Raw genomic sequence first — 22,783 nt, forward strand, 5'->3', positions numbered from 1 at the left:
TCTACCTCCATCCTCACTCCAGTATCTACCTCCAGTATCCCTCTACATACAGTATCTACCTCCATCACTCCAGTATCTACCTCCATCACCTCCAGTATCTACCTCCATCACTACAGTATCTACCTCCATCACTACAGTATCTACCTCCATCACTACAGTATCTACCTCCATCACTCCAGTATCTACCTCCATCACTCCAGTATCTACCTCCATCACTCCAGTATCCCTCTACATACAGTATCTACCTCCATCACTCCAGTATCTACCTCCATCACTCCAGTATCTACCTCCATCACTCCAGTATCCACCTCCACATACAGTATCTACCTCCATCACTCCAGTATCTACCTCCATCACTCCAGTATCTACCTCCATCACTCCAGTATCTACCTCCATCACTCCAGTATCTACCTCCATCACTCCAGTATCTACCTCCATCACTCCAGTATCTACCTCCATCACTACAGTATCTACCTCCATCACTCCAGTATCTACCTCCATCACTCCAGTCACCTCCATCACTCCAGTATCTACCTCCATCACTACAGTATCTACCTCCATCACTCCAGTATCTACCTCCATCACTCCAGTATCTACCTCCATCACTACAGTATCTACCTCCATCACTCCAGTATCTACCTCCATCACTCCAGTATCTACCTCCATCACTCCAGTATCTACCTCCATCACTCCAGTATCCCTCTACATACAGTATCTACCTCCATCACTACAGTATCTACCTCCATCACTACAGTATCTACCTCCATCACTACAGTATCTACCTCCATCACTACAGTATCTACCTCCATCACTACAGTATCTACCTCCATCACTCCAGTATCCCCCTACATACAGTATCTACCTCCATCACTCCAGTATCTACCTCCATCACTCCAGTATCTACCTCCATCACTCCAGTATCTACCTCCATCACTCCAGTATCACTCCAGTATCTACATACAGTATCTACCTCCATCACTCCAGTATCTACCTCCATCACTCCAGTATCTACCTCCATCACTCCAGTATCTACCTCCATCACTCCAGTGTCCCTCCACATACAGTATCTACCTCCATCACTCCAGTATCTACCTCCATCACTCCAGTATCTACCTCCATCACTACAGTATCTACCTCCATCACTCCAGTATCTACCTCCATCACTCCAGTATCTACCTCCATCACTCCAGTATCTACCTCCATCACTCCAGTATCTACCTCCATCACTCCAGTATCTACCTCCATCACTCCAGTATCTACCTCCATCACTCCAGTGTCCCTGGACATACAGTATCTACCTCCATCACTCCAGTATCTACCTCCATCACTCCAGTATCTACCTCCATCACTCCAGTGTCCCTCTACATACAGTATCTACCTCCATCACTCCAGTATCTACCTCCATCACTCCAGTATCTACCTCCATCACTACAGTATCTACCTCCATCACTCCAGTATCTACCTCCATCACTCCAGTATCTACCTCCATCACTCCAGTATCTACCTCCATCACTCCAGTATCTCCCTCCCATCACTCCAGTATCTACCTCCATCACTCCAGTATCTACCTCCATCACTCCAGTATCCCTCCATACATACAGTATCTACCTCCATCACTCCAGTATCTACCTCCATCACTCCAGTATCCAGTATCTACCTCCACCACTACAGTATCTACCTCCATCACTACAGTATCTACCTCCATCACTCCAGTATCTACCTCCATCACTCCAGTATCCCTCTACATACAGTATCTACCTCCATCACTCCAGTATCTACCTCCATCACTCCAGTATCTACCTCCATCACTCCAGTATCCCTCTACATACAGTATCTACCTCCATCACTCCAGTATCTACCTCCATCACTCCAGTATCTACCTCCATCACCCCAGTATCCCTCTATCATACAGTATCTACCTCCATCACTCCAGTATCTACCTCCATCACTCCAGTATCTACCTCCATCACTCCAGTATCTACCTCCATCCATCACTCCAGTATCTACCTCCATCACTCCAGTATCTACCTCCATCACTCCAGTATCTACCTCCATCACTCCAGTATCTACCTCCATCACTCCAGTATCTACCTCCATCACTCCAGTATCTACCTCCATCACTCCAGTATCTACCTCCATCACTCCAGTATCTACCTCCATCACTCCAGTATCCCTCTACATACAGTATCTACCTCCATCACTCCAGTATCTACCTCCATCACTCCAGTATCCCTCCATACATACAGTTTCTACCTCCATCACTCCAGTATCTACCTCCATCACTCCAGTATCTACCTCCATCACTCCAGTATCTACCTCCATCACTCCAGTATCCCTCTACATACAGTATCTACCTCCATCACTCCAGTATCTACCTCCATCACTCCAGTATCTACCTCCATCACTCCAGTATCCCTCTACATACAGTATCTACCTCCATCACTCCAGTATCTACCTCCATCACCCCAGTATCCCTCTACATACAGTATCTACCTCCATCACTCCAGTATCTACCTCCATCACTCCAGTATCTACCTCCATCACTCCAGTATCTACCTCCATCACTCCAGTATCCCTCTACATACAGTATCTACCTCCATCACTCCAGTATCTACCTCCATCACTCCAGTATCTACCTCCATCACTCCAGTATCTACCTCCATCACTACAGTATCTACCTCCATCACTCCAGTATCTACCTCCATCACTACAGTATCTACCTCCATCACTACAGTATCTACCTCCATCACTACAGTATCTACCTCCATCACTACAGTATCTACCTCCATCACTACAGTATCTACCTCCATCACTCCAGTATCCCTCTACATACAGTATCTACCTCCATCACTCCAGTATCTACCTCCATCACTCCAGTATCTACCTCCATCACTCCAGTATCCCTCTACATACAGTATCTACCTCCATCACTCCAGTATCTACCTCCATCACTCCAGTATCTACCTCCATCACTCCAGTATCTACCTCCATCACTCCAGTATCCCTCTACATACAGTATCTACCTCCATCACTCCAGTATCTACCTCCATCACTCCAGTATCTACCTCCATCACTCCAGTATCCCTCCATCACTACAGTATCTACCTCCATCACTACAGTATCTACCTCCATCACTCCAGTATCTACCTCCATCACTCCAGTATCTACCTCCATCACTACAGTATCTACCTCCATCACTACAGTATCTACCTCCATCACTACAGTATCCCTCCACATACAGTATCTACCTCCATCACTCCAGTATCTACCTCCATCACTCCAATATCTACCTCCATCACTCCAGTATCCCTCCACATACAGTATCTACCTCCATCACTACCATCACATACAGTATCTACCTCCATCACTACAGTATCTACCTCCATCACTACAGTATCTACCTCCATCACTACAGTATCTACCTCCATCACTACAGTATCTACCTCCATCACTACAGTATCTACCTCCATCACCCCAGTATCTACCTCCATCACCCCAGTATCCCTCTACATACAGTATCTACCTCCATCACTCCAGTATCTACCTCCATCACTCCAGTATCTACCTCCATCACCCCAGTAGCCCCTCTACATACAGTATCTACCTCCATCACTCCAGTATCTACCTCCATCACTCCAGTATCTACCTCCATCACTCCAGTATCTACCTCCATCATACAGTATCTACCTCCATCACTCCAGTATCTACCTCCATCACTCCAGTATCTACCTCCATCACTCCAGTATCTACCTCCATCACTCCAGTATCCCTCTACATACAGTATCTACCTCCATCACTCCAGTATCTACCTCCATCACTCCAGTATCTACCTCCATCACTCCAGTATCTACCTCCATCACTCCAGTATCCCTCTACATACAGTATCTACCTCCATCACTCCAGTATCTACCTCCATCACTCCAGTATCTACCTCCATCACTCCAGTATCTACCTCCATCACTCCAGTATCTACCTCCATCACTCCAGTATCTACCTCCATCACTCCAGTATCTACCTCCATCACCCCAGTAGCCCTCTACATACAGTATCTACCTCCATCACTCCAGTATCTACCTCCATCACCCCAGTAGCCCTCTACATACAGTATCTACCTCCATCACTCCAGTATCTACCTCCATCACTCCAGTATCTACCTCCATCACTCCAGTATCTACCTCCATCACTCCAGTATCCCCTCCATCACTCAGTATCTACCTCCATCACTCCAGTATCTACCTCCATCACTCCAGTATCTACCTCCATCACTCCAGTATCTACCTCCATCACTCCAGTATCCCTCACCCCATCACTACAGTATCTACCTCCACAGTATCTACCTCCATCACTCCAGTATCTACCTCCATCACTCCAGTATCTACCTCCATCACTCCAGTATCTACCTCCATCACTCCAGTATCTACCTCCATCACTCCAGTATCTACCTCCATCACTACAGTATCTACCTCCATCACTCCAGTATCTACCTCAATCAGTATCTCCAGTATCTACCTCCATCACTCCAGTATCTACCTCCATCACTCCAGTATCCCTCTACATATCTACCTCCATCACTCCAGTATCTACCTCCATCACTCCAGTATCTACATCCATCATCACTCCAGTATCTACCTCCATCACTCCAGTATCTACCTCCATCACTCCAGTATCTACCTCCATCACTCCAGTATCTACCTCCATCACTACAGTATCTACCTCCATCACTCCAGTATCTACCTCCATCACTCCAGTATCTACCTCCATCACTCCAGTATCTACCTCCATCACTCCAGTATCTACCTCCATCACTCCAATATCTACCTCCATCACTCCAATATCTACCTCCATCACTCCAATATCTACCTCCATCACTCCAATATCTACCTCCATCACTCCAGTATCTACCTCCATCACTCCAGTATCTACCTCCATCACTCCAGTATCTACCTCCATCACTCCAGTATCTACCTCCATCACTCCAGTATCTACCTCCATCACTCCAATATCTACCTCCATCACTCCAGTATCTACCTCCATCACTCCAGTATCTACCTCCATCACTCCAGTATCTACCTCCATCACTCCAGTATCTACCTCCATCACTCCAGTATCTACCTCCATCACTCCAGTATCTACCTCCATCACTCCAGTATCTACCTCCATCACTACAGTATCTACCTCCATCACTACAGTATCTACCTCCATCACTCCAGTATCTACCTCCATCACTCCAGTATCTACCTCCATCACTACAGTATCTACCTCCATCACTACAGTATCTACCTCCATCACTCCAGTATCTACCTCCATCACTCCAGTAGTCTACCTCCATCACTCCAATATCTACCTCCATCACTCCAGTATCTACCTCCATCACTCCAATATCTACCTCCATCACTCCAGCATCCTTGTACATACAGTATCTACCTCCATCACTCCAGTATCTACCTCCATCACTCCAGTATCTACCTCCATCACTCCAGTATCTACCTCCATCACTCCAGTATCTACATCCATCACTCCAGTATCTACCTCTATCACTCCAGTATCTACCTCCATCACTCCAGTATCTACCTCCATCACTCCAGTATCTACCTCCATCACTCCAGTATCTACCTCCATCACTCCAGTATCTACCTCCATCACTCCAGTATCTACATCCATCACTCCAGTATCTACCTCCATCACTCCAGTATCTACCTCCATCACTCCAGTATCTACCTCCATCACTCCAGTATCTACCTCCATCACTCCAGTATCTACATCCATCACTCCAGTATCTACCTCTATCACTCCAGTATCTACATCCATCACTCCAGTATCTACCTCCATCACTCCAGTATCTACCTCCATCACTCCAGTATCTACCTCCATCACTCCAGTATCTACCTCTATCACTCCAGTATCTACCTCTATCACTCCAGTATCTACCTCCATCATCACTCCAGTATCTACCTCCATCACTCCAGTATCTACCTCCATCACTCCAGTATCTACCTCCATCACTCCAGTATCTACCTCCATCACTCCAGTATCTACCTCTATCACTCCAGTATCTACCTCCATCACTCCAGTATCTACCTCCATCACTCCAGTATCTACCTCCATCACCTCCATCACTCAGTATCTACCTCCATCACTCCAGTATCTACCTCCATCACTCCAGTATCTACCTCCATCACTCCAGTATCTACCTCCATCACTCCAGTATCTACCTCCATCACTCCAGTATCTACCTCCATCACTCCAGTATCTACCTCCATCACTCCAGTATCTACCTCCATCACTCCAGTATCTACCTCTATCACTCCAGTATCTACCTCTATCACTCCAGTATCTACCTCCATCACTACAGTATCTACCTCCATCACTCCAGTATCTACCTCCATCACTCCAGTATCCCGCCACATACAGTATCTACCTCCATCACTCCAGTATCTACCTCCATCACTCCAGTATCTACCTCCATCACTCCAGTATCTACCTCCATCACTCCAGTATCTACCTCCATCACTCCAGTATCTACCTCCATCACTCCAGTATCTACCTCCATCACTCCAGTATCTACATCCATCACTCCAGTATCTACCTCCATCACTCCAGTATCTACCTCCATCACTCCAGTATCTACCTCTCAGTATCACTCCAGTATCTACATCCATCACTCCAGTATCCATACCTCCATCACTCCAGTATCTACCTCCATCACTCCAGTATCTACCTCCATCACTCCAGTATCTACCTCCATCACTCCAGTATCTACCTCCATCACCTCCATCCAGTATCTACCTCCATCACTCCAGTATCTACCTCCATCACCTCCAGTATCCAGTATCTACCTCCATCACTCCAGTATCTACCTCCATCACTCCAGTATCTCCACCTATCTACCTCACACTCCAGTATCTACCTCCATCACTCCAGTATCTACCTCCATCACTCCAGTATCTACCTCCATCACTCCAGTATCTACATCCATCACTCCAGTATCTACCTCCATCACTCCAGTATCTACCTCCATCACTCCAGTATCTACCTCCATCACTCCAGTATCTACATCCATCACTCCAGTATCTACCTCCATCACTCCAGTATCTACCTCCATCACTCCAGTATCTACCTCCATCACTCCAGTATCTACCTCCATCACTCCAGTATCTACCTCCATCACTCCAGTATCTACCTCTATCACTCCAGTATCTACCTCCATCACTCCAGTATCTACCTCCATCACTCCAGTATCTACCTCCATCACTCCAGTATCTACCTCCATCACTCCAGTATCTACCTCCATCACTCCAGTATCTACCTCCATCACTCCAGTATCTACCTCCATCACTCCAGTATCTACCTCCATCACTCCAGTATCTACCTCCATCACTCCAGTATCTACCTCCATCACTCCAGTATCTACCTACCTCCATCACTCCAGTATCTACCTCCATCACTCCAGTATCTACCTCCATCACTCCAGTATCTACCTCCATCACTCCAGTATCTCTACCTCCATCACTCCAGTATCTACCTCCATCACTCCAGTATCTACCTCCATCACTCCAGTATCTACCTCCATCACTCCAGTATCTACCTCCATCACTACAGTATCTACCTCCATCACTCCAGTATCTACCTCCATCACTCCAGTATCTACCTCCATCACTCCAGTATCTACCTCCATCACTCCAGTATCTACCTCCATCACTCCAGTATCTACCTCCATCACTCCAGTATCTACCTCCATCACTCCAGTATCTACCTCCATCACTCCAGTATCTACCTCCATCACTCCAGTATCTACCTCCATCACTCCAGTATCTACATCCATCACTCCAGTATCTACCTCCATCACTCCAGTATCTACCTCCATCACTACAGTATCTACCTCCATCACTCCAATATCTACCTCCATCACTCCAGTATCTACCTCCATCACTCCAGTATCTACCTCCATCACTCCAGTATCTACCTCCATCACTCCAGTATCTACCTCCATCACTCCAATATCTACCTCCATCACTCCAGTATCTACCTCCATCACTCCAGTATCCCTGTACATTATAAATATGTTATTGGACACTAATTTAGTTTCTTACTTTCTGCCGTTATTCTTATTTCTTATTTTTATTTATTGTTTTTTTATTCTTATTTCTTGTGTTTTTGCTCTACCTAGTGTTTTTGTAGTGCCACATTGATATTGATCACTGCTGTGTCGGATTGTGAGTTTGCAAGAAAGGCATCACTGTGTTGAACGACCAATAAAAACCTTGATTTGAGTCAGAATCTCTATGACCCCTGGTCCTCACTGCCACCCCTGTTTTATGGGTCATGATAGAACACCATAGTGGTTTATGGCCATTGATTTTGGCTGAGTTGATCTGGGAGCTTGTGGATGATAATGTGACAGAATGGATCAGCTGCGTGTCTTGACTGATGGAGTAGAGGGAGGGAAGGAGGGAGGGAGGGTTGAGACGAGAGAGAGGACTGGCAGGTAGCCAAGCAGTTAAGAGCATTGGGCCAGTAACCGAAAAGGTCACTGGTTTGAATCCCCGAGCAGACGAGATGAACAATCTGTCGATGTGCCCTTGACCAAGGCACTTAACCCTAATTGCTCCTGTATGTTGCTCCAGATAAGAGCATCTGATCAATGTAAAATGACTGCTCTTGTTCCTGTGGTAGACTGTACACTCTCAGAGGCTCAGTGTGTGTGTGTGTGTGTGTGTGTGTGTGTGTGTGTGTGTGTGTGTGTGTGTGTGTGTGTGTGTGTGTGTGTGTGTGTGTGTGTGTGTGTGTGTGTGTGTGTGTGTGTGTTACATTGTTGGCAAAAGGTAACAGGGACAGCTGTGATGTACAGTTGGCCATTCCTCGCTTCACGAGCACAATCCCCCCCGACTGGAAGGTGACACACAGGAAGAGAGCAACAACAACAAAAACAGCAGAGAGAAACCCAGGTGAGAAAAGGTCATAGCCTGGTCCCAGATCTGTTGTCTCCTCCTCTAGCCTTGTCCCAGATCTGTTGTCTCCTTCTATAGCCTGGTCCCAGATCTGTTGTCTCCTTCTATAGCCTGGTCCCAGATCTGTTGTCTCCTTCTGTAGCCTGGTCCCAGATCTGTTGTCTCCTTCTATAGCCTGGTCCCAGATCTGTTGTCTCCTTCTATAGCCTGGTCCCAGATCTGTTGTCTCCTTCTATAGCCTGGTCCCAGATCTGTTGTCTCCTTCTATAGCCTGGTCCCAGATCTGTTGTCTCCTTCTATAGCCTGGTCCCAGATCTGTTGTCTCCTTCTATAGCCTGGTCCCAGATCTGTTGGCTCCTTCTATAACCTGGTCCCAGATCTGTTGTCTCCTCCTATAGCCTGGTCCCAGATCTGGGTCCTGTTGTCTCCTTCTATAGCCTGGTCCCAGATCTGTTGTCTCCTCCTCTAGCCTGGTCCCAGATCTGTTGTCTCCTTCTATAGCCTGGTCCCAGATCTGTTGTCTCCTCCTATAGCCTGGTCCCAGATCTGTTGTCTCCTCCTATAGCCTGGTCCCAGATCTGTTGTCTCCTTCTATAGCCTGGTCCCAGATCTGTTGTCTCCTTCTATAGCCTGGTCCCAGATCTGTTGTCTCCTCCTCTAGCCTGGTCCCAGATCTGTTGTTCCTTCTATAGCCTGGTCCCAGATCTGTTGTCTCCTCCTATAGCCTGGTCCCAGATCTGTTGTCTCCTTCTATAGCCTGGTCCCAGATCTGTTGTCTCCTTCTATAGCCTGGTCCCAGATCTGTTGTCTCCTCCTATAGCCTGGTCCCAGATCTGTTGTCTCCTCCTATAGCCTGGTCCCAGATCTGTTGTCTCCTCCTGGTCCCAGCCTCCTTCTATAGTCCCAGATCTGTTGTCTCCTCCTATAGCCTGGTCCCAGATCTGTTGTCTCCTCCTATAGCCTGGTCCCAGATCTGTTGTCTCCTCCTATAGCCTGGTCCCAGATCTGTTATCTCCTCCTATAGCCTGGTCCCAGATCTCCCTCCTCCTCCTAGCCTGGTCCCAGATCTGTTGTCTCCTCCTATAGCCTGGTCCCAGATCTGTTGTCTCCTCCTATAGCCTGGTCCCAGATCTGTTGTCTCCTCCTGTAGCCTGGTCCCAGATCTGTTGTCTTCTCCTATAGCCTGGTCCCAGATCTGTTGTATCCTCCTATAGCCTGGTCCCAGATCTGTTATCTCCTCCTATAGCCTGGTCCCAGATCTGTTGTCTCCTCCTATAGCCTGGTCCCAGATCTGTTGTCTCCTCCTCTAGCCTGGTCCCAGATCTGGTCCCTCCTCTAGCCTGGTCCCAGATCTGTTGTCTCCTCCTCTAGCCTGGTCCCAGATCTGTTGTCTCCTCCTATAGCCTGGTCCCAGATCTGTTGTCTCCTCCTCTAGCCTGGTCCCAGATCTGTTGTCTCCTTCTATAGCCTGGTCCCAGATCTGTTGTCTCCTTCTGGTCTCAGATAGCCTGGTCCCAGATCTGTTGTCTCCTTCCCTGGTCCCAGATCTGTTGTCTCCTCCTCTAGCCTGGTCCCAGATCTGTTGTCTCCTCCTCTAGCCTGGTCCCAGATCTGTTGTCTCCTCCTCTAGCCTGGTCCCAGATCTGTTGTTCCTTCTATAGCCTGGTCCCAGATCTGTTGTCTCCTCCTGGTCCCAGATCTGTTGTCTCCTTCTAGCCTGGTCCCAGATCTGTTGTCTCCTTCTATAGCCTGGTCCCAGATCTGTTGTCTCCTTCTATAGCCTGGTCCCAGATCTGTTGTCTCCTCCTATAGCCTGGTCCCAGATCTGTTGTCTCCTTCTATAGCCTGGTCCCAGATCTGTTGTCTCCTTCTATAGCCTGGTCCCAGATCTGTTGTCTCCTTCTATAGCCTGGTCCCAGATCTGTTGTCTCCTCCTATAGCCTCGTCCCAGATCTGTTGTCTCCTTCTATAGCCTGGTCCCTGATCAGTTTGTGCTCTTGCCAACTCCATTGCTCATTGTAAAAGCCCTACATGTTTGGCATGATAGCACAAACACACTGGAAGATTGGTAACAAGTTAGAGAAGGAGAAATTCCAGAGTTTTGACACAGGCACAGCTGACTAGCGCTAGTTAACGTTAAAAAGGAACATTTTAAGAAATGTTTTACCTAAAAAAAAATTGTTGTCGAGATCACGTTATGAAACGTGTAGGACTGTAGTTGTTCGGTATTTCAAAAGCTAGTGGCTTCAGAAATTATTCATTCAGTTCAACGTGTTCACTACTCGATCTGGACAACGATTTTTCAGGTAAAAAAAATAAAATATATATATATATATATGAAACGGATCTTTAACATTAGTTAGCGCTAGTCGGCTATAAACTCTGGAATTTCTTCTTCTCTAGCTTGTTACCAACACATGCAGTCAGAGCCCGCCTGATTTCCTGCAATTCTGCACATTTTGCCATGGGGCATAGGATAACCTGTTGCAGTTTTAAAGCTAGTTTGTTGCAATTCTACACATTTTGCCATGGGGCATAGGATAACCTGTTGCAGTTTTAAAGCTAGTTTGCTGCCATTCTACACATTTTGCCATGGGGCATAGGATAACCTGTTGCAGTTTTGAAGCTAGTTTGCTGCAATTCTACACATTTTGCCATGGGGCATAGGATAACCTGTTGCAGTTTTAAAGCTAGTTTGCTGCAATTCTACACATTTTGCCATGGGGCATAGGATAACCTGTTGCAGTTTTAAAGCTAGTTTGCTGCCATTCTACACATTTTGCCATGTTTTTTTTTTTTTTTTTTTTAATTTTACCTTTATTTAACGAGGCAAGTCAGTTAACATTCTTATTTTCAATGACGGCCTGGGAACAGTGGGTTAACTGCCTGTTCAGGGGCAGAACGACAGATTTGTACCTTGTCAGCTCGGGGTTTGAACTCACAACCTTCCGGTTACTAGTCCAACGCTATAACCACTAGGCTACCCTGCCGTTTCTCCTATGCCCCCATGATTACGACAAGTTTAGATAGCTGGGTAGACTAACTTACCAATCCAAACCAACATGAGGACATGGGCTAATTGAGTGACTGCAGGTGACTGGCATGAAGAGGAAACAAACTGTTGGTGCACAGCCACATTACACCTTGTGTATTCTAGGGCTGGGCGATATATCGGATTCATTCGATTAATTCAAATGTTTTAGCACCATGTCTGTATCGCAAGAATCTGTTTTTTTTTTTTATTTTTTGTTCATTTTTATGAGTGTTTAGGAGTGTCTTTTTGGTCTCGCCCTTCCCTCCTCCTGTGCTGTGTGACACCAAGCCCCTCCCTCCTCCTGTGCTGTGTGACACCAAGCCCCTCCCTCCTCCTGTGCTGTGTGACACCAAGCCCCTCCCTCCTCCTGTGCTGTGTGACACCAAGCCCCTCCCTCCTCCTGTGCTGTGTGACACCAAGCCCCTCCCTCCTCCTGTGCTGTGTGACACCAAGCCCCTCCCTCCTCCTGTGCTGTGTGACACCAAGCCCCTCCCTCCTCCTGTGCTGTGTGACACCAAGCCCCTCCCTCCTCCTGTGCTGTGTGACACCAAGCCCCTCCCTCCTCCTGTGCTGTGTGACACCAAGCCCCTCCCTCCTCCTGTGCTGTGTGACACCAAGCCCCTCCCTCCTCCTGTGCTGTGTGACACCAAGCCCCTCCCTCCTCCTGTGCTGTGTGACACCAAGCCCCTCCCTCCTCCTGTGCTGTGTGACACCAAGCCCCTCCCTCCTCCTGTGCTGTGTGACACCAAGCCCCTCCCTCCTCCTGTGCTGTGTGACACCAAGCCCCTCCCTCCCCTCCCTCCTGCCACTCACAATAAAGATAACAGATAACTTCTCTCTGACAACAAGCGGTTTAAACTCGCATATTTGCATTTGAGGTTTGGTCCAACAGAATCAGTCATATGGAGACTGAAACACATTAAGAGACATTGTTTGACTGTAATAGGAGGAGAATATAACCTTCTCCAACGATACCCTTTTTATGTCTCAACTCCCAAAATGTAGAACAGAGCAGACCTTAACAAAAACGAGAATATCAACGAACATGCTTTGGAAAAATTTACGGTCCGTTTCTGTCGCGCGTGGTATCACGGTACCATTTCACCCACCGATTTATGTGCTAAGCGGGTCTAGTCTGTGTTTAATCAATTTAGCGATGGGCATAGAAAATAAATAAAAAAGACGCATTTATATAAGGAGACGACAACTCGTTTCTCATTCTGAGAAATTAGCATCTTTATTAGGCCCCTGGATTTCAACATCTAAACAGCTACGAACAGGCTGTGTTGTTCAAACTGTTGGGAGACAGGACAGGACACGTGTACTCGTAACAGTTAAGACTGTTACCGACCTCGTTAGCATGCAAATACATCCAAATCGGCTAGAACTCAAGTATAAAAGAGGAGCTGGCTAACTCACGGAGCACGTGGGCTTGTGCCCGACAGATTATTCACGAGACCTGTGTTAATGTTCTAGAACGCCTGCTACCAGAAGTTGGACATCTGTGGTGGTGGTGCCTTACGCATGGGTCTGGTTCATATGTTTTATTCATTGTCTTTTCATAGAGAGATTTTGAAAGCCAGATGAGTGATTATTTATTAAAAAAATAAAAAATAAAAATGAAAAAAAGCTGGTTAAACTATTTTAATAAAATAATTTCATTATTAGAGGGTCTTGTAGTTGTTGAAGGCTTATAATATTTAGTCTAGGAATACATTTATAATATTTAGTCTAGGAATACATTTACAAGCATTTAAATGCATTGTATTGGCCTTTAGTTGTACAACAATTATTATTTAGAAAAATGTTTCAAACATGATTATTTTAAAGGCTTCCCTACTCCAACTAACCTCCTGAATTCCCCCTCCTTTAACCAGTGTAGTAACAATGACTAAGGTTACAGACACACAATAACGTGATTATTGTGGATAGTCAGATTAATGTAATAGTCCATTTTAAAACGTTTACACTCTTTGCAAGAAGAACGATTAACCCTAATAATTCTGTTTACGCGGACACATCTGAAATCAGGCTACCTGATGGGACTTGGATAAATGCAGAAAATTACCAAATCAAAATAAATGTTCTACCACAGCGACCATGTTATTTTTGGGAAGCATATTTTATTCTGAATTCAGACATATAAAGTTTGGATGTGAAAACTACTTTGAGACGCATTCAGTTGTTCCGAACTCACTTCCCTTAAAGCTGAAAAGGGAGGCTGGTGCACATGGGCTGATTGATCAAATACGCCGGGCGGAACTCTGATCAAATACGCCGGGCGGAACTCTGATCAAATACGCCGGGCGGAACTCTGATCAAATACGCCGGGCGGAACTCTGATCAAATACGCCGGGCGGAACTCTGATCAAATACGCCGGGCGGAACTCTGATCAAATACGCCGGGCGGAACTCTGATCAAATACGCCGGGCGGAACTCTGATCAAATACGCCGGGCGGAACTCTGATCAAATACGCCGGGCGGAACTCTGATCAAATACGCCGGGCGGAACTCTGATCAAATACGCCGGGCGGAACTCTGATCAAATACGCCGGGCGGAACTCTGATCAAATACGCCGGGCGGAACTCTGATCAAATACGCCGGGGCGGGATTAAGGGGTTCTCATGTCCTAATCATTTAAAAGATTTCTCAGAGAACCTGTTGTTTTAATCGCTGTGTGCTCACTTAGATTTTGACCGTACACCGGTTAAGATGAGCAGAGAATGGTGTTTATATGACTATTCTCTATTCCAGGGGTTGGGAACTACTATTCTCTATCCCAGAGGTAGGGAACTACTATTCTCTATTCCAGAGGTAGGGAACTACTATTCTCTATTCCAGGGGTTGGGAACTACTATTCTCTATTCCAGAGGTAGGGAACTACTATTCTCTATCCCAGAGGTAGGGAACTACTATTCTCTATTCCAGGGGTTGGGAACTACTATTCTCTATTCCAGAGGTAGGGAACTACTATTCTCTATTCCAGGGGTAGGGACCTACTATTCTCTATTCCAGGGGTTGGGAACTACTATTCTCTATTCCAGGGGTAGGGAACTACTATTCTCTATCCCAGAGGTAGGGAACTACTATTCTCTATCCCAGAGGTAGGGAACTACTATTCTCTATTCCAGAGGTAGGGAACTACTATTCTCTATTCCAGGGGTAGGGACCTACTATTCTCTATTCCAGGGGTTGGGAACTACTATTCTCTATTCCAGGGGTAGGGAACTACTATTCTCTATTCCAGGGGTTGGGAACTACTATTCCAGGGGTAGGGACCTACTATTCTCTATCCCAGGGGTAGGGAACTACTATTCTCTATTCCAGGGGTAGGGACCTACTATTCTCTATCCCAGGGGTAGGGAACTACTATTCTCTATCCCAGGGGTAGGGAACTACAATTCTCTATCCCAGAGGTAGGGAACTACTATTCTCTATCCCAGAGGTAGGGAACTACTATTCTCTATCCCAGAGGTAGGGAACTACTATTCTCTATCCCAGAGGTAGGGAACTACTATTCTCTATCCCAGGGGTAGGGAACTACTATTCTCTATCCCAGGGGTAGGGAACTACAATTCTCTATTCCAGAGGTAGGGAACTACTATTCTCTATTCCAGGGGTAGGGACCTACTATTCTCTATCCCAGGGGTAGGGACCTACTATTCTCTATCCCAGGGGTAGGGAACTACTATTCTCTATCCCAGGGGTAGGGAACTACAATTCTCTATTCCAGAGGTAGGGAACTACTATTCTCTATTCCAGAGGTAGGGAACTACTATTCTCTATCCCAGAGGTAGGGAACTACTATTCTCTATCCCAGGGGTAGGGAACTACTATTCTCTATTCCAGGGGTAGGAAACTACTCCTATAGATTAAGATAAGCAGAGAATGGTGTTTACATGACTAATGCAATACTCAGCCTTCTGCCATAACCAGTTTCACATCCAAGTACTACTGTCCATGTAAACGTACTCAATGTAACGGTAATAACATTGTGTCGTCATCAGCACAGCATTCTTCCTAAGGACAAATTTATGAAGAAGTACAAGTATCCTGATCAAAATCGAATCAGATGTTAAATTGGTCACAAGTTTAGCAGATGTTATTGCGGGTGTAGCGAAATGCTACATTTATTTTTAGGTTCCCCTTTCTGCAAAATCTGTGTCACCATCGACCCAAGAAGGCATCTTTCTTAACTAATGGCGCGAGACCAAGAGTTCAGATCCCACCAGTTAAAAGGTTGGTTCCCAGAGCGCGAGGTCAGGGTTCAGATCCCACCAGTTATATACACATGAAGCCAAACACCATTCCCTCCATGGACCAAGGTTACTCACTTCTCTCCCTCAGGGTTCAGATCCCACTAGTTAAGACGTTGGTTTCCAAGGTTACTCACTTCTCTCCCTCAGGGTTCAGATCCCACTAGTTAAGATGTTGGTTTCCAAGGTTACTCACTTCTCTCCCTCAGGGTTCAGATCCCACCAGTTAAGACATTGGTTTCCAAGGTTACTCACTTCTCTCCCTCAGGGTTCAGATCCTACCAGTTAAGAGGTTGGTTTCCAAGGTTACTTACTCACTTCTCTCCCTCAGGGTTCAGATCCCACTAGTTAAGATGTTGGTTTCCAAGGTTACTCACTTCTCTCCCTCAGGGTTCAGATCCCACTAGTTAAGATGTTGGTTTCCAAGGTTACTCACTTCTCTCCCTCAGGGTTCAGATCCCACTAGTTAAGACGTTGGTTTCCAAGGTTACTCACTTCTCTCCCTCAGGGTTCAGATCCCACTAGTTAAGACGTTGGTTTCCAAGGTTACTCACTTTTCTCCCTCAGGGTTCAGATCCCACTAGTTAAGATGTTGGTTTCCAAGGTTACTCACTTCTCTCCCTCAGGGTTCAGATCCCACCAGTTAAGACATTAGTTTCCAAGGTTACTCACTTCTCTCCCTGCAGCTTGTTGGTCTTCACTATCAGGTCCTGGGTCTGATCCTTGGCTGCCTGTTGAAACACACAGAGACCCATTAACAATTAAAGTTCTTCACAGTCACCTCGGCCGAAAGAAATTAACGAAATACAACAGTCGTTCTTTAGGCTGAAAAAAGAATGCATGTGTCAAGGGCCCGGGTTAAAAGTAGTTCACTATATTTTTGGAGCAGTGGCTTCTTCCTTGCTGAGCGGCCTTTCAGGTTATGTTGATATAGGACTTGTTTTACTGTGGTTATAGATACTTTCGTACCGGTTTCCTCCAGCATCTTCACAAGGTCCTTTGCTGTTGTTCTGGGATTGATTTGCACCAAAGTACGTTCATCTCTAGGAGACAGAACGCGTCTCCGTCCTGAGCGGTATGATGGCTGCGTGGTCCCATGGTGTTTATACTTGTCTACTATTGTTTGTACAGATGGACGTGGTACCTTCAGGTGTTTGGAAATTGCTCCCAAGGATAAACCAGACTTATGGAGGTCTACTTTTTTTCTGAGGTCTTGACTGATTTATTTTGATTTTCCCATGATGTCAATCAAAGAGGCACTGAGTTTGAAGGTAGGCCTTGAAATACATCCACAGGTACACCTCCAATTGACTCAAATGATGTCAATTAGCCTATCAGAAGCTTCTAAAGCCATTACATCATTTTCTGGAATTATCCAAGCTGTTTAAAGGCAGTCAATTTAGTGTATGTAAACATCTGACACACTGGAATTGTGATACAGTGAATTACAAGTGAAATAATCTGTCTGTAAACAATTGTTGGAGAAATGACTTGTGTCATGTACAAAGTAGATGTCCTAACCGACTTGCCAAAACTATAGTTAGTTAACAAAAAATTTGTGGAGTGGTTGAAAAATGAGTTTTAATGACTCCAACCTAAGTGTATGTAAACTAGTTTTAAAGACTCCTAACCTAAGTGTATGTAAACTAGTTTTAATGACTCCAACCTAAGTGTATGTAAACTAGTTTTAAAGACTCCTAACCTAAGTGTATGTAAACTAGGTTTAATGACTTTTAATGACTCCAACCTAAGTGTATGTAAACTAATGACTCCAACCTAAGTGTATTTTTAATGACTCCTAACCTAAGTGTATGTAAACTAGTTTTAATGACTCCAACCTAAGTGTATGTAAACTAAACTCCAACCTTTATGTAAACTAGTTTTAATGACTCCAACCTAAGTGTATGTAAACTAGTTTTAATGACTCCTAACCTAAGTGTATGTAAACTAGTTTTAATGACTCCTAACCTAAGTGTATGTAAACTAGTTTTAATGACTCCTAACCTAAGTGTATGTAAACTAGTTTTAATGACTCCAACCTAAGTGTATGTAAACTAGTTTTAATGACTCCTAACCTAAGTGTATGTAAAGTAGTTTTAATGACTCCAACCTAAGTGTATGTAAACTAGTTTTAATGACTCCAACCTAAGTGTATGTAAACTAGTTAATGACTCCCAACCTAAGTGTGTGTAAACTTCCGACTTCAACTGTACCTTCAATCTGCTGGTCATCTCTTCACAACAGGTGCTCATGGCCTGGACGTCCTCGTGCACACTCTCCAGCTCCTAGGAGGAAGCAAAAACATGTTAAATACAAAACATGTCAAATACAAAACATGTCAAATACAAAACATGTCAAATACAAAACATGTCAAATACAAAACATGTCAAATACAAAACATGTCAAATACAAAACATGTCAAATACAAAACATGTCAAATACAAAACATGTCAAATACAAAACATGTCAAATACAAAACATGTCAAATACAAAACATGTCAAATACAAAACATGTCAAATACAAAACATGTCAAATACAAAACATGTCAAATACAAAACATGTGAAATATAAAACATGTTAAATACAAAACATGTCAAATACAAAACATGTGAAATATAAAACATGTTAAATACAAAACATGTCAAATACAAAACATGTCAAATACAAAACATGTCAAATACAAAACATGTTAAATACAAAACATGTCAAATACAAAACATGTTAAATACAAAACATGTTAAATACAAAACATGTCAAATACAAAACATGTCAAATACAAAACATGTTAAATACAAAACGTGTCAAATACAAAACATGTCAAATACAAAACATGTCAAATACAAAACATGTCAAATACAAAACATGTCAAATACAAAACATGTCAAATACAAAACATGTTAAATACAAAACATGTTAAATACAAAACATGTCAAATACAAAACATGTGAAATACAAAACATGTCAAATACAAAACGTGTCACAGCCATTCAATCGGTCTGCAAAGGTTATCAGGGCTTCTTGAATTTAACAAGCAAGTAGCCTGATAACTATCTGTATTACACTGTACCAGTGTTGTAGTACTCCAGTCCAGGACTCTCTGACTCAAGTCTGATTTTCACAACTTGTGACTCGACCATTGGTGATTCGGACTAGCGACTTGTATTTGCACTTCAACTGGATATAAAAGGGGTATTTATGAGTGTGCTCTATTATCACCCTGCAGCCTGCTAAAGGATGGAACTGGATATAAATGGGGTATTTATGAGTGTGCTCTATTATCAGCCTGCAGCCTGCTAAAGGATGGAACTGGATAGGCTACCATGATAAGCAGAATATTAGCAGCGAGGGTTCTGTTCTCTAGCAGTGGGAAGGCCGCACCACACCCCGGCACACTCAGCATACATAAGCTGGTGAGCTGCCATGATCGTGGGCCGGCAGGCTCCGCCTCCAGTCATAGGCTACACTTTACGCAGAGCGATTCTCTTTTTGCTATTGAAAACAACACTAGTACTGAGTTTAATAGTAAACAACAGTCTAGCTCCCACAGCCAGTTCTGACAAGTCTCCCTTTAGTTCTCTCTCTGCAGCAACAACAACAACAACACAAATGTATCAGTGCACAATTACAAAAAAAACAGTAACAGAGCCAGATATACCGTTCATTTATGTCGTAAATAAGTAGTGAAACACAGATATTGAGTAGAACATGTGAGGTGGTGATGAATAGTAAATTACTTGTTTACATTTTTAGAAGAGTTGGAGATATACTGTCATCTGATGGCTACTGGAAACATAAGCATAATAAGACCTACCATAAATTAACGGATTCGTGACTCGGACTCCACCATCAGCCATCGGGACTCGTGACTCAAGCACAGGGGACTTCGAACTCGACTAGAGGTTTAGTGACTCGACTACAACACTGCATTGTACTAGCGAGCTAGCGTGAACTGAAATGCAATGGAGTTAACCCTTTTTAAAAACGCCACCGAAAATTACACTTCCAGGCTCTTGAAAATGGCGGCTGACACAACTTACGCCAACATCTCAGTTTGGTCGCTAACTTTATATTGAATTTCAAAAGGACCAACCCGATCTAATATCGACTAAATCACGTAATTTGAAGAGATGAATAAAGTCCGATTTTGCTGATTAAGCCACTCACATATTACTATCTGATTTCACATGAAGTACAACAAAGTGCTTTAAAGGCATATGCATTCAGTCCCCCCCTGTAGTCTAAAGTCTAGTTAAACTTTAACCTCTTTAACATCTTTAAATATCCTGGCAAACTCTTCGTTGATGTTCAGGCTCCGTCTCTCGATGTCTCCCCGCAGGTTCCTGCGGGTCCGAAGACTGTTCTCTGTGAAGAACACCGACAGAGCCTTCAGAGCTTCCAACATCTCCTACAATACAAGAGGGATGGTTATCATTGCGACGTTGGCTAACACTGGATCAACTAAAGTTGGCAAATAAAGTACACGACCGTTTCTACTACTAAATGTGGTTGCGCTCGCCAGTTTGTAGTCCTTAAAAACTGAAATTAGTTAGCCGTGGCTCGTTTTTCTGGAGGGCTTTTGGGTAAACGCTGTAAATAAGGTCTATGCGATAATAAGTCATAACATTTATGAATTACAAAGCTTTAGTGTTCTTGTTTTGACTACATAAATACTTCAAAAATCACGTCAGTCGACGAACAAAACGTATACGAGTGAGCCTCCGTCGGTGCTTATACAAAAACGTCAATACTAATGCTCTCTAAGGAACAATTAGGAATGAAATATCAAATGAAATACAGAAATCAATTAGCTACCAAGGTTAGCTTGCTAGATAGAAGATCACAAGTGCTACATATGCGTTGCTCCGAGCTGGCGGTGAGACTTGACCAGTTATTTGCATCAACGAAGGACTCGACATGGTCTTACCTTGTCATTATCGAGCCTGGTCTCTAGAATTTTATTGAGTTTCCTAGACAGTGGGTTATTCTGCTGACAAGGCACATTGCCGCTGTTTTGAATTAAAGCGGTTTCAGTTGACATTTCGACTTTATTCTCTGACATTGTAAACAATCTTCTCCACGTCAAACCAGGAAGATGTTTGGTGCGTCGGAAATAAATGTCCGGGTAGATACATAGAACACAAAGGCAAAAAGAGTCCTGCTTTGTGTAGTACATTCCTTATAATTACCAGTAGTATATTTTATTATTCGATTACAGAGTAACAATTTATGTTGTGTGCATGAACCCCTTACAAATTATGTAATTCATATTGGTTATATAGTATGGCGGTCATAAAGAGCATCAAGGTAAATAAAGAAAACACATGGGATTACTTTTTTTTTAAATAGATCTTCCCAAGAAAGACCAACATAAATAATATTGTGAGGGTGTGAAAACCCACCACAATGACACAGAATAAATACATTGGATAGCTACACAGTCACAGCTTTTATTGCATTACATTGTAGAGGAATTGGATTGTGTCCTGCTCCGTGTTCACTCTCGACCTCTCAGAGGGAAACAGAGTTATGACTTTCAATGGTCTCTCTCTCTCTCACTTTCTCTCTCTCTCTCTCTCTCTCTCTCTCTCTCTCTCTCTCTCTCTCTCTCTCAATCTGTCTCTCAATCTGTCTCTCTCTCTCTCTCTCTCTCTCTCTCTCTCTCTCTCACTCTGTATCTCTCTCTGTCTCTCTCTCTCTCTCTCTCTCTCTCTCTCTCTCTCTCTCTCTCTCTCTCTCTCTCTCTCTCTCTCTCTCTCTCTCTCTCTCTCTCTCTCTCTCTCTCTCTCTCTCTCTCTCTCTCTCTCTCTCTCTCTCTCTCTCTCTCTCTCTCTCTCTCTCTCTCTCTCACTCTGTCTCTCTCTCTCTCTCATTAAAAAAAATGTTAGTAATTTAGCAGACGCTCTTACCCAGAGCGACCTACAGTGAGTGCATTCATCTTAAGACAGCTAAATGGGACAACCACATATCAATTGCAAAGAAAGCTAAATTTTCCTCAATAGCGTTGCCATCAGTAGAGTCGGGGGAGGCTGGTTCAGGTTTAATTCATTCATTCTAAAAATAATAATGGGGGGGGGGGGTTGAGGAGAGGTGGAGGATTATTTAAGATACTGTTTGAAGAGGTAGGGTTTCAGATGTTTTTAGAAGATGGGCAGGGACTCAGGGGGAAGCTGGTTTTGGGAGAGAAGAGCAAAGATTGTGGCGGTGCATGGCCATCCGGGGAGGGACTGAGTGGTTAGGGTTGTAGGAAAGGGAGACAGAAAAGGAAACACAGTAGTGATCAGAGACCTGGAGGGGGGTTACAGTGAGATTAGTAGGAGAACAGAGACCTGGAGGGGGGTTACAGTGAGATTAGTAGGAGAACAGAGACCTGGAGGGGGGTTACAGTGAGATTAGTAGGAGAACAGAGACCTGGAGGGGGGTTACAGTGAGATTAGTAGGAGAACAGAGACCTGGAGGGTGGTTACAGTGAGATTAGTAGGAGAACAGCCACTAGTAAAGATGAGGTCATGACTATTGCCTGCCTTGTGAGTTGGAGAGGAGTA

The 22,783-nt window shown here is 44.5% G+C and overlaps 2 protein-coding genes across 8 annotated transcripts in view; both read right to left on the reverse strand.

The window, feature by feature from the left end:
- Nucleotides 1-21,368, reverse strand: part of cog6 (component of oligomeric golgi complex 6) — a 171,333-nt gene extending 149,965 nt beyond the window's left edge. Inside the window, exons 1-4 of the mRNA XM_052468857.1 lie at nucleotides 21,166-21,368; nucleotides 20,503-20,646; nucleotides 18,454-18,525; nucleotides 16,913-16,971 (exon numbers count right to left, since the gene is read on the reverse strand). Of these exons, the coding sequence (XP_052324817.1) occupies nucleotides 16,913-16,971; nucleotides 18,454-18,525; nucleotides 20,503-20,646; nucleotides 21,166-21,300 (410 nt within the window). The 5' untranslated portion in view covers nucleotides 21,301-21,368. The remainder of the gene's footprint in view (nucleotides 1-16,912; nucleotides 16,972-18,453; nucleotides 18,526-20,502; nucleotides 20,647-21,165) is intronic.
- Nucleotides 328-9,361, reverse strand: LOC127908956 (uncharacterized). Of its 7 annotated transcripts, none has more exons than XR_008069185.1 (8): nucleotides 8,006-9,361; nucleotides 6,908-7,033; nucleotides 5,635-5,781; nucleotides 5,324-5,529; nucleotides 4,945-5,091; nucleotides 4,651-4,818; nucleotides 1,072-1,298; nucleotides 328-411 (listed from the first exon to the last, which is right to left on the reverse strand). XR_008069185.1 is itself a non-coding variant. In XM_052468827.1 (8 exons), the coding sequence occupies exons 1-7, from the start codon at nucleotides 7,394-7,396 to the stop codon at nucleotides 1,266-1,268; spliced, it is 921 nt and encodes a 306-aa protein (XP_052324787.1). In that variant the 5' UTR covers nucleotides 7,397-7,406; the 3' UTR covers nucleotides 328-411; nucleotides 1,072-1,265. The 7 variants fall into 7 exon arrangements, 1 of the variants encoding a protein (XP_052324787.1); XM_052468827.1 differs by lacking the exons at nucleotides 5,324-5,529; nucleotides 5,635-5,781; nucleotides 6,908-7,033; nucleotides 8,006-9,361 and adding exons at nucleotides 5,953-6,057; nucleotides 6,234-6,317; nucleotides 6,503-6,586; nucleotides 7,139-7,406 and having other exon boundaries at nucleotides 4,903-5,091; XR_008069186.1 differs by lacking the exon at nucleotides 5,635-5,781.
- Nucleotides 21,369-22,783: the final 1,415 nt, after the last annotated feature.

Source organism: Oncorhynchus keta, chromosome 18 (assembly GCF_023373465.1).
Source record: "Oncorhynchus keta strain PuntledgeMale-10-30-2019 chromosome 18, Oket_V2, whole genome shotgun sequence".
Taxonomy (NCBI): domain Eukaryota; kingdom Metazoa; phylum Chordata; class Actinopteri; order Salmoniformes; family Salmonidae; genus Oncorhynchus; species Oncorhynchus keta.

Coding starts and splice junctions, on each gene's coding strand:
- LOC127908956 (XM_052468827.1), bottom strand. CDS start 7,396: ATGGAGGTAGATACTGGAGTGATGGAGGTAGATACTGGAGTGATGGAG. Junction 6,318..6,502: donor TAGATACTGGAGTGATGGAG/GTAGATACTGGA, acceptor GGAGTGATAGAG/GTAGATACTGGAGTGATAGA. Junction 1,299..4,650: donor TAGATACTGGAGTGATGGAG/GTAGATACTGGA, acceptor GGAGTGATGGAG/GTAGATACTGTATGTCCAGG.